Source organism: Apus apus, chromosome 2, assembly GCF_020740795.1.
Source record: "Apus apus isolate bApuApu2 chromosome 2, bApuApu2.pri.cur, whole genome shotgun sequence".
In the NCBI taxonomy this organism is placed as follows: domain Eukaryota; kingdom Metazoa; phylum Chordata; class Aves; order Apodiformes; family Apodidae; genus Apus; species Apus apus.
Window position 1 is genome coordinate 53,816,304 of NC_067283.1, and position 12,376 is coordinate 53,828,679.

Sequence of the window (12,376 nt, forward strand, 5' to 3'; positions counted from 1 at the left end):
GATTTTCTTGTTCTCACTCCCTTACTCACAAATCCAGGACTAGCATAAAATGGGATGGCAACAAAAAAAGAGACAGGATGTGCATGAGGTATCTTGTTGTATATTCAGCCCTGAAACTTCAACTTTCTCCTAGCCTCCTACAACACGTGCATTAACTGCTCTGAGATGCGTTCACGTCACCACCCCACAGCTATCCCTGATTTTGGCACCTGGCAGTTGTCCCCCATCCCATCTCTGCAGAAGCCTGCTTTCTTCACAGCCTCTTTAGTGGTGCCTGGAAATACCAGGTAAGGTCACCTTGAAGGGCTGTCCAACACAACTTTGAATGGAGCAGACTGAAAGCAATCTGTTAACGCAACTCAGAAAAGGTGTGTGAATTCATGAATAAACAATAGCAGCTTCCTAAATAGTTGAGGTTAAATCCATCAGCAGAAGTTTGCCTCTGCCCTAGGAACTTTTTTTTTTTTTAAATTAATAAATAGAAACTCTCATCCTGGCTAAGACAGATTTTAAAAGTTGTGGCATAATACAGTTATCTGCACTTGTGCTGTCACAAAAATAAGTCAAGGCACCCATATTCTTCTGCTGTTCACTGCTATAAGCTCACCTTTCAACAAAGCCAACGTCAACAAAGACAACATGCAACTGTTAGAGTTAGCCAATTATAATTCTATGATTCAGTTCCTGAGGAGTAAAAACAGAAAATAGCATGCTCAAAGTATAGTTCAAATAAATACCCTCATTAGTAGCATGATTTTGAATCACTGCACACCAACCAGAGAAGGCATCGCACGCTACTGGATGGCCTAGCAAATGTCAAGGAACAAAACATAGTTAGCTTAATTTTTTCCTTTAGTAACTTACTTTAGAAATCAATTTTGAAAATTAAGAAAGAGCTGGATAAAAAAAAACAACAACAAAAACCATAGCCAGAAGCACGATTACTAAAGCCATGCTTCTTTTTGTATGTTTTAATCATACAATGTTTAAGAAGTAATTTGACTTGCTAGTTCAATAAAAAGTAGCAAAACAGAATTACTGTTTACTGAAATATTATTTAAAAATCGTGATTCATGCCTTGAATTTGAAAGCAAACAAAAAAAAGGAAAATGCAAGCTCCAGCTCCAATTACACTGTTCACATGTTGCCACTAAAGAACAACTTAAGTTTCACTAATCTTCCCTGAAGTATAAATCAAAGATGTACTGTAGAAATTACAGGATAACCAAACAGTCCTAACAAACAGGTTTTGGTAACACAAAGTGACATATTTCAGTACATATTCATAAGGGTTGGGGGTTATTATTGGCCTGTAATTGCAGTTGTTCTAACACCTAATAAGCCATGGCTGAAAAAACAAAGGCAGGTTAATTTGTGATTTCCTCTACTCATTCAGAGGCAAATTAAGTGTCAAACAGCTAATACAGAACATATTTCATTTTATGAGATTTTAATTTAATTCTGCACCATATCGTTGATGCCTTAATGTAGGGTGGTTTATCTAAGAGGAAGAGCAATTTATAAACCTCTTTCAATTGAAATCTTTAATGATAGGATACGATAGCATAATTACAGCAATGCCTGCTAGTCCTACTACACATAAGCATCTGTCAGCAATTCCATCATAAACATAAACCCTAATTTTAGGGGTTTATAACTCAAATTACAAAATTTGGCTCCAGGCTGAAATTCAGGATACAACAGTTCTGCCCATCAGCAATTAAACTACAAGAATTACACATATAAATACATACGTGTATTTAGAGCTGCGAGTAAAAGCCCTGTAACACCTTAAAAAAATCCTCCTTTCTTTTTTCACTTGGCCATTTTTGAAAATTATGTACACACAATGTAGGCACCATATGGACAAGGCCCTCTCTGCTTTTTTTCTGCACTTGTAGCATACCTGTTATTCCACTGAGGCTTGACAGGTTCTGGAACACATTTCTAGGAGCTTGGACAACTGGAATGATGACAATTTTTTGCCCTTTTTTAAATGTATGTTGCACACACATTTGAGAGTTTTAGTAAGCTGAAGAGAAAACCACTCCTACAGTAAAGCAATGGATGAAGCTGTGGGTAAACACTTACATCCTGACTGGTGTTCTTGCCATTTTCTATCAGAATTCTCAAATAACTTCTCAGATCCAGAGCTTTCTTATTCCTTTTTTTTTAATGGGTGTTAGAATAGTAGTTCAAGTTAATGGCTCCAAATGATCCCAAGTCTAAGACTCCTAAGTGATCCTCTCACCAGGCTCTGCAAAACTTGCAAGAAAACTGCTGGTTGTCTATCCCATACATACATTAAAACGTATTCCTGAAAACTGCAAAAGCATGACAGACCTTAACATCTACAAAGCTGCTGAAGTCTGAGAGTTGTGAGTTTATTTTAAGTTGCTTAATTGCATATTTACATTTAATTACACCAACCACAACAGCTCCAAGGATCCACTGTAGCTCATCATTTCAATGGTGACACAAACCAAATGAGTGGAAGCACTGAGACAGAAGTTAATGGAAAAATAAAAGGCTGGTATTGAGGAAATTCTGAGTTTAAACCTTGGGCTGGTATCTGAGTGTATTCCTAAAGCAGTTGCCCGCAGTCATGTCACATCATGCTAAGATCTCCTGGTCTCTAACACGCCTCAGCAGAGCCCAGCTGAATCACCCCTGCAGCGTGGGGAACGGCAGGGACCGGAGGCGTGTGCCGCCTTTCCACAGGAGGGGCATTGGTTTCAGCATCGAAGGGGGCTGCCACTGAACGCCACGTGCAGCATGAAGCAGGCATTTTCAACTTCTGTTGGGGCTGCTGCACTGGTACTTTCAGTGTGAGCTGCCTGTCCTGATTTTCTACTGCCACCTGACAGCCCTGCCTGGGGACACAGAGTGTCACAGTATATAGTAGGTTCATGGGAGTCAGGCTCTGGAGAGGACTCAGCGCAGCAAGCACATCCAGGCAGGGTACCACATGGCATGAGATCCAGAAGCCCCTGTTAAGGTTCAAAGGGGGTACCCAGGCTCTGGATAACAGTCCTGGGCTGATGCAGGTTAAAACATTTCCTGGAGCTCCCTACCCTGGTTGCCTCACACTGAAGACAAATTCCCCATTGCTTCAGGAGCAGGCTGATCTTCCTAGATCCCAAAAACATCCGGGCAGAATATTCACTGCACTGCAAAATCTAGGATGACCATATAATGACTCTGTCTGAGCCTGCCACCTTCAGCTTACAATGGCTTTTAGCAGCAAATCTAAGCATGTATTTGAGTAAATATTATGATGTGGCTGACTGTGGTGTAAATAGTGGAACTCTGAGGAATAAATCACAAGTTTCTGTACCCTCTCTTTCTATAAATACCCACTTTTCCTCTAATGCCCAAGAAGACTGCAACACAGATTTATTACTTACCTCCAGGCAAATTTGCTCTGAAATTACAATTCAGTAATAGAAGACTGGCCCAAAAAAACTGTTAGTAAAATATTGTGTTTGTACTTGGGCATGTAGTTAGGATTGTTAATATCAATTAATTCTGCTCACAGAGGAGGACTTGTTTTAAAACAACTTCATTTTTCTTCTGCATATATGTAATTACACAGCTGTAACTAATAGCCACAGCAAAGCAATCTGCCATCTAAACAAGTAGCATTATTCTTCGAAGTATTACTTGTGCTTCTTGTATTTTCTCAGTATGAGAGGTGATTAGTAGATATGATTAAAAGTATATATCAAGCCTTTTAGCCAAGTACCAAGCTCTGCTTTTTGGCTCCATCTTTAATGAAATATAGCAATTTTCTGGATACAACAACTGTTTTATTCTGCAATGCTGATATCTGTCTCCCCATATAGAATACGATAAAATTTATTTCTACAGGATTTCACCACTACTACCCTTTTCTAATGCATGTTATCACTGGTATTCATTTCTTCTATCCTTGTGTAAACCATGTGCTCTCTCACATTTGCCATTTTGTTTGGGTGACATTCCCATCAATCAACTGATTGCCTGTGCGTGCACACAACAGGCATGCACAGTGAAAATTTACCAAAAATTTAATTATGCTCCATAGCACAGGAAAAAAAACAAACCTTTGGCACGAAAGGAAATTCTAGCTATCAAAAACCCCAAACCTAATACAGACAAAACACACGTTTTGTCTGGCTGTATTTCACAGGAATCAGCACTTTCTAATTCGGTATTTATAGAATGACAGCACACAGAATAAATGTCAGCAAAACATACAGGTAACTCTTGCCAGCTACCTATTATAACAGGAACTCCTCAAGCACCAGCCTGGGTTTTGCTTCCCAAGCAGATAGCCTGGGTAAATCTCACTCTCTGGCAAGACTGGCAAAGCGCTCCAGGTGCACAGCTTGAAGCACTGCAAGGGTTCGTATCCTTGCCAATTCTTCCAGGCAGCTGAAGCAAGGGAAATACTGAATACTCACACATGCAGAGGAGGAATGGGAGATGGTTCATAATGGTAGCGTCCCTCATGATGTCTCGCATCAATTGGTACAGGAGGGTGGAATGCTGGAAAGAGGTGAGGCGGATCTGAAAAAACAAACAAGGTTCCCAGATCTGAGTATCTCCAACAACTCGTTAAAAAACAACATTCATAAAAGGTGGAACAGATAGTGAAAAGCACGTGTCAACAGTGCTACAACTTACAAGACGCGTTCTCCTTCCCTGCTACAGTCAGGCAGGTCTGTCTGAGAGGATAGTTTGGCCCTCAGTGTTTGCGTGAATATGTATCTACTAATTTTAATATTCTCTTTTAATGGCTTAAGTGAAACGGGACATAAAGAAGTCTTCAATAAATAATTATGTGCCCCTATATGAAGTGTCAGATCAAAAGGACCTTCAAATCTTTCATGAGCATTACCAATTTATTTATTTTTTTACTAAAATGAGAAAAAAACCCCAACATCCCAGGACAAAAAGCCTAAGCAGAGAACACAAGACAATTTAGAAAATGTATCTTCTGACAATGTACACCAAATCCTACCGCGGAAAGCAAAACTGAAGCAGCAGGCTGAGAAACTAGTATCTGGAGTAAATCAGACAACAGAGTTAAAAGAGAAATGCAGTTGGGAAAGGCTGTATTGGAGATGCTTAGCTGCCTCATGCTGATAGCTGCATCCAGAGGAGTGTGCCTGCAGGCAGGGAGACCCATTTCATACACAGCTCTTAAAAAGAAAGGGTGTTTTCTTTGTCCCCATGGCTGGAGACCCTGGAACCCACAGCTGCATTAAGCTCCCCCACTCCTCCAAGGCTTTCGCAGGACAGGGGGTTTTGCAGCTGCCAGGGCTGCCATTCCCTGCTGTTTCCAGAGAGCCTGGGCTACAAGGCTGACAAAAGGGGGAATGTGCCCCCACTGCCCCCACAGGCTCTGCCCTGAGGGGCCAAGCACCGGCCCGCAGCTCTCCAACTGCTTCTGCAGCAGGATTCCCTCCCAGCTTTGGAGGACCAAATGCACACCCACCACAGCTCGCCGTGCCAGCACACCAGTGCGATTTGTGTGCCTGAAAGGAGGTTATTGTCAACCCGTGTTGCTCGTCGCTGCCTCCCAAATGCTCAAAACAAGATGCTGAGCATCTCCAGTGGCATGGAACAAATCGATCCTGCCCAATTACTACCCGATTACCACTTGGGATGAAGTCATGTGTTTACCCAACACCAAAAGCTGAGACGCACAGATATTAGGTCATGTCATGGATTTATTAAAATGCTTCTAGAAAGGAAGAAAACTTTAATTATGCTCCGGCAGTAAAACTAACCCTATTCTGCTTTTGCTTGCTGACTCTTTAAGGTATCTTTGAATTTCCTGCCTTTCCTATTCAGCAAAATGTAATCCTCCTCTTAGATTATCTTATCTGTGAAACCAGTTCCCTCACTCCAACTAGAGACGGCTAAAAAAAAAAAAAAAAGGGATTCCCTTCCCTCCCCCCTTGTTTTTTATCACAAGTTGGTTTGGTTTATTATTATGTTTAGAAGCAGAAGAAAGAACTAGAGGAACAAATCTCACGGCCCCGAGGGAGTAAATGGAGGGGACGAAGGAGAAATCACATTTCATTCTGATGAAATATTCCCAGTATTTCAGGAAAATCTGGAAACATCTGACACAGCCTGTCCAGTTTCATGGCTTCATTTTGTGAAACACAACCAGCATGTGACCAGCCACAGCACATTTCTGTCATTTACTGACTCAGCACTTAGGCACCGTAAATGCAAAATAATTGTAGCTTACTACTGGGAACTGGGAGCTCAAACTCATGTTAGCTTTAATTCTGGTTCTGCTGCACCAGCTGGACCTTGGCATGCAATCTGTTACAAGCTTCACTCCCCATGCTGAGCACTCCTGGGCGTCAGCAGGAGTAAAGGTGGGTCACAGATGACCAGGTACCCCTGTGAACACACTGCCATCATCCGAGTGGAGGGTGCTTGCTACCACCTCCTTAAACACATTCCTCACCAGCCATCAAGGTGGAGGAGGGGAAAACGGGCATGAGAAGTGTGTTTTAGTACCCTTCCTGCCTTGTTTCCTACTTCATTGGCATTTGTCTACAGCAGCATAAGCCAAAAGGAGAAGGTCTTAAAGCAGATATCTGGCATTTTACCATAGAATCTGCCACCATTTTTTCAGTGAACAAGGAAGTTGTGCCCTTGTAGATGCACAGAAGAGTCCTTCTATGCCCTACATGTCTCCAAAGAGTGAGTCTGGGGAGCACAGGCGAGACCACAGAGATGTTGTCACCTTTATTCTTGTCAGACAGGATAGGCAACACCTGGCCAAGAGAAGCAAACCTATTCAAGATGTTGAGACTCCTCACTGTCCCTACCTTCACCCAGTCTGACAACCTACCCATTAAAAACAGTCCCAATATTTATGCAGCAAAACACCATTTTACCCTCCTGAATATGATCATCTTCCCTTATCTGGGAAATGGAAAATTAAACGACTCAAAAAGGGTACTCCTCTTTGTAGGGCCTATGCAGTGTAGAGCACCAACAAGCAGTATTTAACACATATAAGTCTCCAAGAACACCTTTTTGAGACCTCTCACATTAAGTTCCTTTGTATATCTTGGTTGCATCTTGTTTGCAGTTTCCATCTGGGAAACAGCCGTACTCCATCAGGGCACAGGGAGCTGTCTCCATCAGCCCTGCACCGACTGGAGCAGAGCTGCATATCAAAACCCAATATAATTATCCATCTCACAGTTTATTATTTACACATGAGCAATACAGCTGGTGAACATCGTAACTCAAGTGTATGTGTAATAAGTTACTACACTGTAGCCATCTCCTGTTGCAACCCTTAAGAAAAACCACATGATGACTTTCCCAAAGTCAGGCTAAAACTGCTGAAGCAGAATAAAGTGCCACTAAACCTGGCTACCTCCTATTTATCATATAATTTCCTGACTGATGGTTCCACAAACCAGCTGCTAAGTGTTGTGTACTCTACTGTCAGCAGACTAACATGCTAAATGGTAGACAGGGAGAATAATGTGCAAAATCTAGTGGAGTCAATTTTACATAGGGAATTCAAATTCTGCTGTGTTTGGATAAGCCCTCAGTACAGAGGTAGGCAGTAAATTCTACGTGCTTGGGGGTCCAAAACCACACAACTTTGAAAAGCATTCAATATTTATATGGAATGACTCTTACATCAGAGACCTGCCAAGGCACCCATCATCCAGAGCTTCACTTGAAATGCCATAAAAATGTAATCGGTTGACACGTATTTATATGGAAATACATAGTAAGAAGTCTGCAAAGCAGTAACTCAGGCTGTAGAGAGTTTCGCATTGCTTCTTCACATCCCACCCAGTAACTGTTTCATTAAAGGCACCATCAGAATGTTACAGGCACATTCTGCCACTATTATTTATGCTGTAGCTGAGTAAAGAATGAGTGAGATGAGACTCACAGGCTAGAATTGAATCTGGACCTACCCAGCTCCTGGCTGTTTGTGACAGATGCTCTGCCTATCTAGAAAACTTGGGGGCAACTTAGTAGAAAAGACAGGATACCTGTCTGATAATAATGACATTTTCACATTTCTCATTTAAAATGTGAGGACAAAGCTCTTACCTTTAGCAAAGAGGAACTCCTCTCACCAAAAGAAATCAACAAGATCTAACTTGCTGTTCTGCTAGGGAAATTATTTATTACCATTTGCAACTTCTTAAAAATTCTGGCTGAGATACAAACTACCACAGCACATGCCAGGTAATTTTCTTACAGACACCCAAAGGGAACTGTGAATTCCTGGACCAATCCTTCCATTATATCCTTGCAGAGACTTCCCGATTCAAGTGTACAGTACAAGAGTTGAGATGGGCAGATGCTGCCTGTGTATTTGGAGCCCTCAGCTCCAATTCATCAGAAGTATGTGCTTAAATTTCATTGTTTTCAAGAATTTGTAAGGACATACCAAAGCACTGGAAATACACCTAAACATATTCTCATGCATTGCTGAACTTGGTAACTGTCGTCATCTTCTGAATTCTCTGCTGCTTACTGCTGTAAGCTTCCTTTGGATGCTATCCTGTGTCCCTCATAGCTAACAGGGTCTCCTCAAACAAAATGGGAGATACAACTACCTGAATTGCTACAAACTCATCAATTTCAGCACTGTGAGATTTTCTGGAAAATATGTCAATTTATGCTGACTTTTGTTGTGCAAAATGCATCTTTTTATTTCTTCTTCAAGAATCTTTCCTGCCTTCCTAAAGAAAGTGAATAGTATCATCTCTCAAATTACAATCACTCCCATACAGGAAAAAAGAAGATTCCTACACTTGTTCTTTGAAAATCTGCAACCTAGGGCTCTGCTGCTGCAGCATCAAGGGAAAGACACTGGGAGAAATTACAGGTATGGGCCTTGCTGCTGAACAGCAAACCTGAAGTCAGATGAGATGTAGCAGGCAGCAGTCATTCACTGCAAGATTTGGTGGGAAGTAGACAATGCTAGATAGCTCAAAGGTGCTGTGCAGCACCTTAAGACAATAGCAAAGAGGTCTGACTGTTCCAAAGCTCACTGAAGTCACGGATGACTTTTCTGTAGACTGCAGTCTCTCAAATAAGCCTTGCTCAGTTAGGGGATCACCACATTTGGGAAGTTTGGCTGCGGTGATAAGGCCAGTAAAACACTCTGCCCTCAGCTAACCACCTTACTCAAGCACCTTGTAATTTCTGCCAAACCCCTGAGGAAGATGGATGCTGAAATGACAGGCTGCATTTTTCAGCACGTCAAGGAAAGCCTTTGCTACTGTAGAAAACGCTTGCATTGGCTTGAACGTGCCCATTGTGGCCCTGATGCCTGAACTTGTGTTGTGAGATGAGGGACAAGAAAACACAGGACTCAAGTCCAACACAGGAAGCCCTTAGTATGTTTTAGCAGATTTGTCCTCAGGACAATCAGCTCACCAAATTAAATGTCGTAACTGAGCCAGGTGCAAAATTCCACCACAGATATACCTCACTTGAGGTGAAATCTCTGCTCTACTTAAATTCATTATGGTCTCAATGCTGAACTTGGTGGTACTGAGCTTTCACACCAGATGTAACAGAAACAATTATAAGGCAAAATACAGCCTCCTCCCTAATGTCTTTTCAATATGCAGAACCGTTTTGAAGAGTTTGCCAACAAATTTCTACACTTCCTTCAGTTCATAAGCTGATCACCAGATGGGATTTTTCTAATATTCAGGTCTGCAGAGTCCCTAAGGGCACCACTGCTTCTTCATGTACATTCACTTCAACTGATCCGAACTTAATGGTATTGCCAGGTTTTATGGCAAGAATTAGGTTCTTTTTTTGCCAAGCAAAGATCCTACTTTGAATTTCTGTTTAATTACAGCTTGCATTAGGGCTCAGTAAGAGCACATGTTGTCTTTGGGGGGTTTTTTAGTTCTCTTTGAAAAAGAGGTGAGTTATGTTCTCTATGTATGCTTATACAGAGGCTTTAATCAGGAAGAAAAATGGCTGAGCCACAGCCACACATTAATGCATGCACTTAACTTCATGCACTTTAAAGAGTCTCCCTATGGTGACTGAGGTTGCTGCTTCAGCATGGCTGGTTGCCATCTGAAGCACTGCTTATTTGCAGGCTGATCCACAGATGTGCTACAGTCAGTTATCTCAGGAGGCTTCTCCGTGTGCAAGTGCCTGTGTGTGTGCACACGCTTCTAATGTGGCAACTGTCATGTTGACATGGATGCAACTACTCACTCTCTGCATCCACAGAGAAGGAGATTTTTAGTAAGAAAAAGCCATGGCAAAACTGGAAAAAAAGGCAAATAAATGGATAAAGCAAAAAAATTGACAGAGGGAGAATGAGAAAAAGAAGTTTTCATTGGTAAGTCTTCTCCATTTCACTAACACTAAATGTTAATTGTTATAACATACAGTAGATATAACACTAGCACAGCAAAACACCATTTTAAATTGGATCACATCCTTTCCATGTGTCTATGTGTATTAATGATGATCAGACTTCCCCTTACTAACCTCTACTTGTGCTTGCACAACCTATGCACAGACCTTAAAAATAAACCTCAGGAGTTCAGGCCAAACCTCACAAACTACAGCACAGTTACAGCTCCATGTCTCTTGTTATGCCTGAAAAATAATTTCTGCCTCAGCAAAATCAGAAATTAAGATTTTGGGACATCTCAGATCACTACCAGCTATTTTACGACTTTTTTAGTTTGTAAACTTAAGACACGGTGTGGGAACATGTTTTATTGCTTTTAGTAGTTCCACAACAACCATCATGCCAAACAAAAGAAGGAGGAGCAGTTATTGGTGTACTGGAAGAAAAAGTTGCAGGTATTGGCTAAATAACTGCTGGATTGATTTCAGTTTAAACACATTATTATTCCTCCCAGTCACTGCAACTCTACTGTCTGAGGAGTAGGACTGCCTTCTGGAATACTAACTAAACTTCCTTGAGTCTATTCAACTGACTCCAGTGCTCCTGGCCATTTGCCCATCAAAATAAATAAATAAATAAATAAAATAAAGTAGTAAGAGACAGACTTGCAGGATAATAAATACATTGCATGTACAAAGCATGCAATTGGACTGAAGACTCTCAGATTCTTTACAAACGTAATTTGTGATTCATCACAGCCCAGTGACTTAAAACTGACTGTTTCTACTGTGACAGACACACTGGTAAGTGAAGGAAGGAATCCTTGTGCTGTCCTGATCATGCAGTCATGATCTTGTCCACATGAGTGGGGCGGGCACAGCACTGCCATCCCACAGGGCTCCCCAGCACATACATTTTCAGAGAAGGAAAACCAAGACACTGGACAGCACAGCAGTCTCCTTCTCTGGAGACTTTCAAGAGGTGTCTGGATGCCTTTCTGAGTGATGTGCCCTAGTTTTTGGTCCTGCTCTGCCAGGGAGGTTGGACTCAATGATCTTAGAGGTCCCTTCCAACCCCTAACATGCTGTGATTTTGTGAAACAGCAGATTGGTGGAAATGTACCAGGAATACCCCACCTCTGTAGCTTCTTCCACCCAAACAACACTGGCTGCTTCATCCTGTAAGCAACCTTACAAACCTTTATGAACATGAGCAACAGTGGCATATAGCCAGCATCTGTATATTGGCCCATACCCTCAAGAAAAGATGATGACAAGACACGTTAGTCTCATCACCATGATACTTAGAGGGAAAATTGTTTCATCTAACACAGCTGGCTCGTGGTATGGCACAGTTCATCTTTTTCCATAACCTCTGGATCCTACGCAGCATTTCTTAACAAACTTAATAATGTGGTCTCTGCAAGAAAATGATAAATTGTCCTCTGCCAGGAAGCTGACAAAAGAAATCCCTCCCTCCGTTACCTCCGATGGACTCTGCAGCGAAAAAGTAATTCAGCTTCTGCCTTGCAACATGCTTGGTGTTTTGCTGTTGCTCCCTCCAGCTGCTCATGCCACCACACATCAGTACATCCTCCACCGCTTAAAAATTCTCCCTCAGGAATTATGGAATGGAAAAAAACCAAGCTCTCAAAAACCCCAGACAAGTGGTTTCACCCAGCTGCTCTGGAATGCTTCCCACCTTTGGTTACACATGTGTATGAAGGATCACATCCTCAGCATTTCCTTCTCTACAAGCAGCAAGTAACTGGATGCATCACCACAACATGTACAGAAATAATTTGTACCCACGTAGGTGTGCATACCCATTTCTGTAACACACAGCAAATTCCAGTGGTTGAAGGTGAGCTACAAGTGGAAACTAAGGACATTAAAAGATTATAAAATAAATAAATCCTGAACCACACTGGAGAGAACTAACGGACAAAAGTCAGAGCAAGACTCTGAATTCCAAACTATTCCTAAACAGAAG

The 12,376-nt window shown here is 41.7% G+C and overlaps 1 protein-coding gene across 4 annotated transcripts in view; it reads right to left on the bottom strand.

The window, feature by feature from the left end:
- GLI3 (GLI family zinc finger 3) overlaps positions 1-12,376 on the bottom strand; it is a 194,458-nt gene that overhangs the window by 88,699 nt on the left and 93,383 nt on the right. For all 4 annotated transcript variants that reach the window (XM_051612216.1, XM_051612215.1, XM_051612218.1 and 1 more), the window contains one exon: positions 4,446-4,551. In XM_051612216.1, coding sequence (XP_051468176.1) covers positions 4,446-4,551 — 106 coding nt within the window. The remainder of the gene's footprint in view (positions 1-4,445; positions 4,552-12,376) is intronic.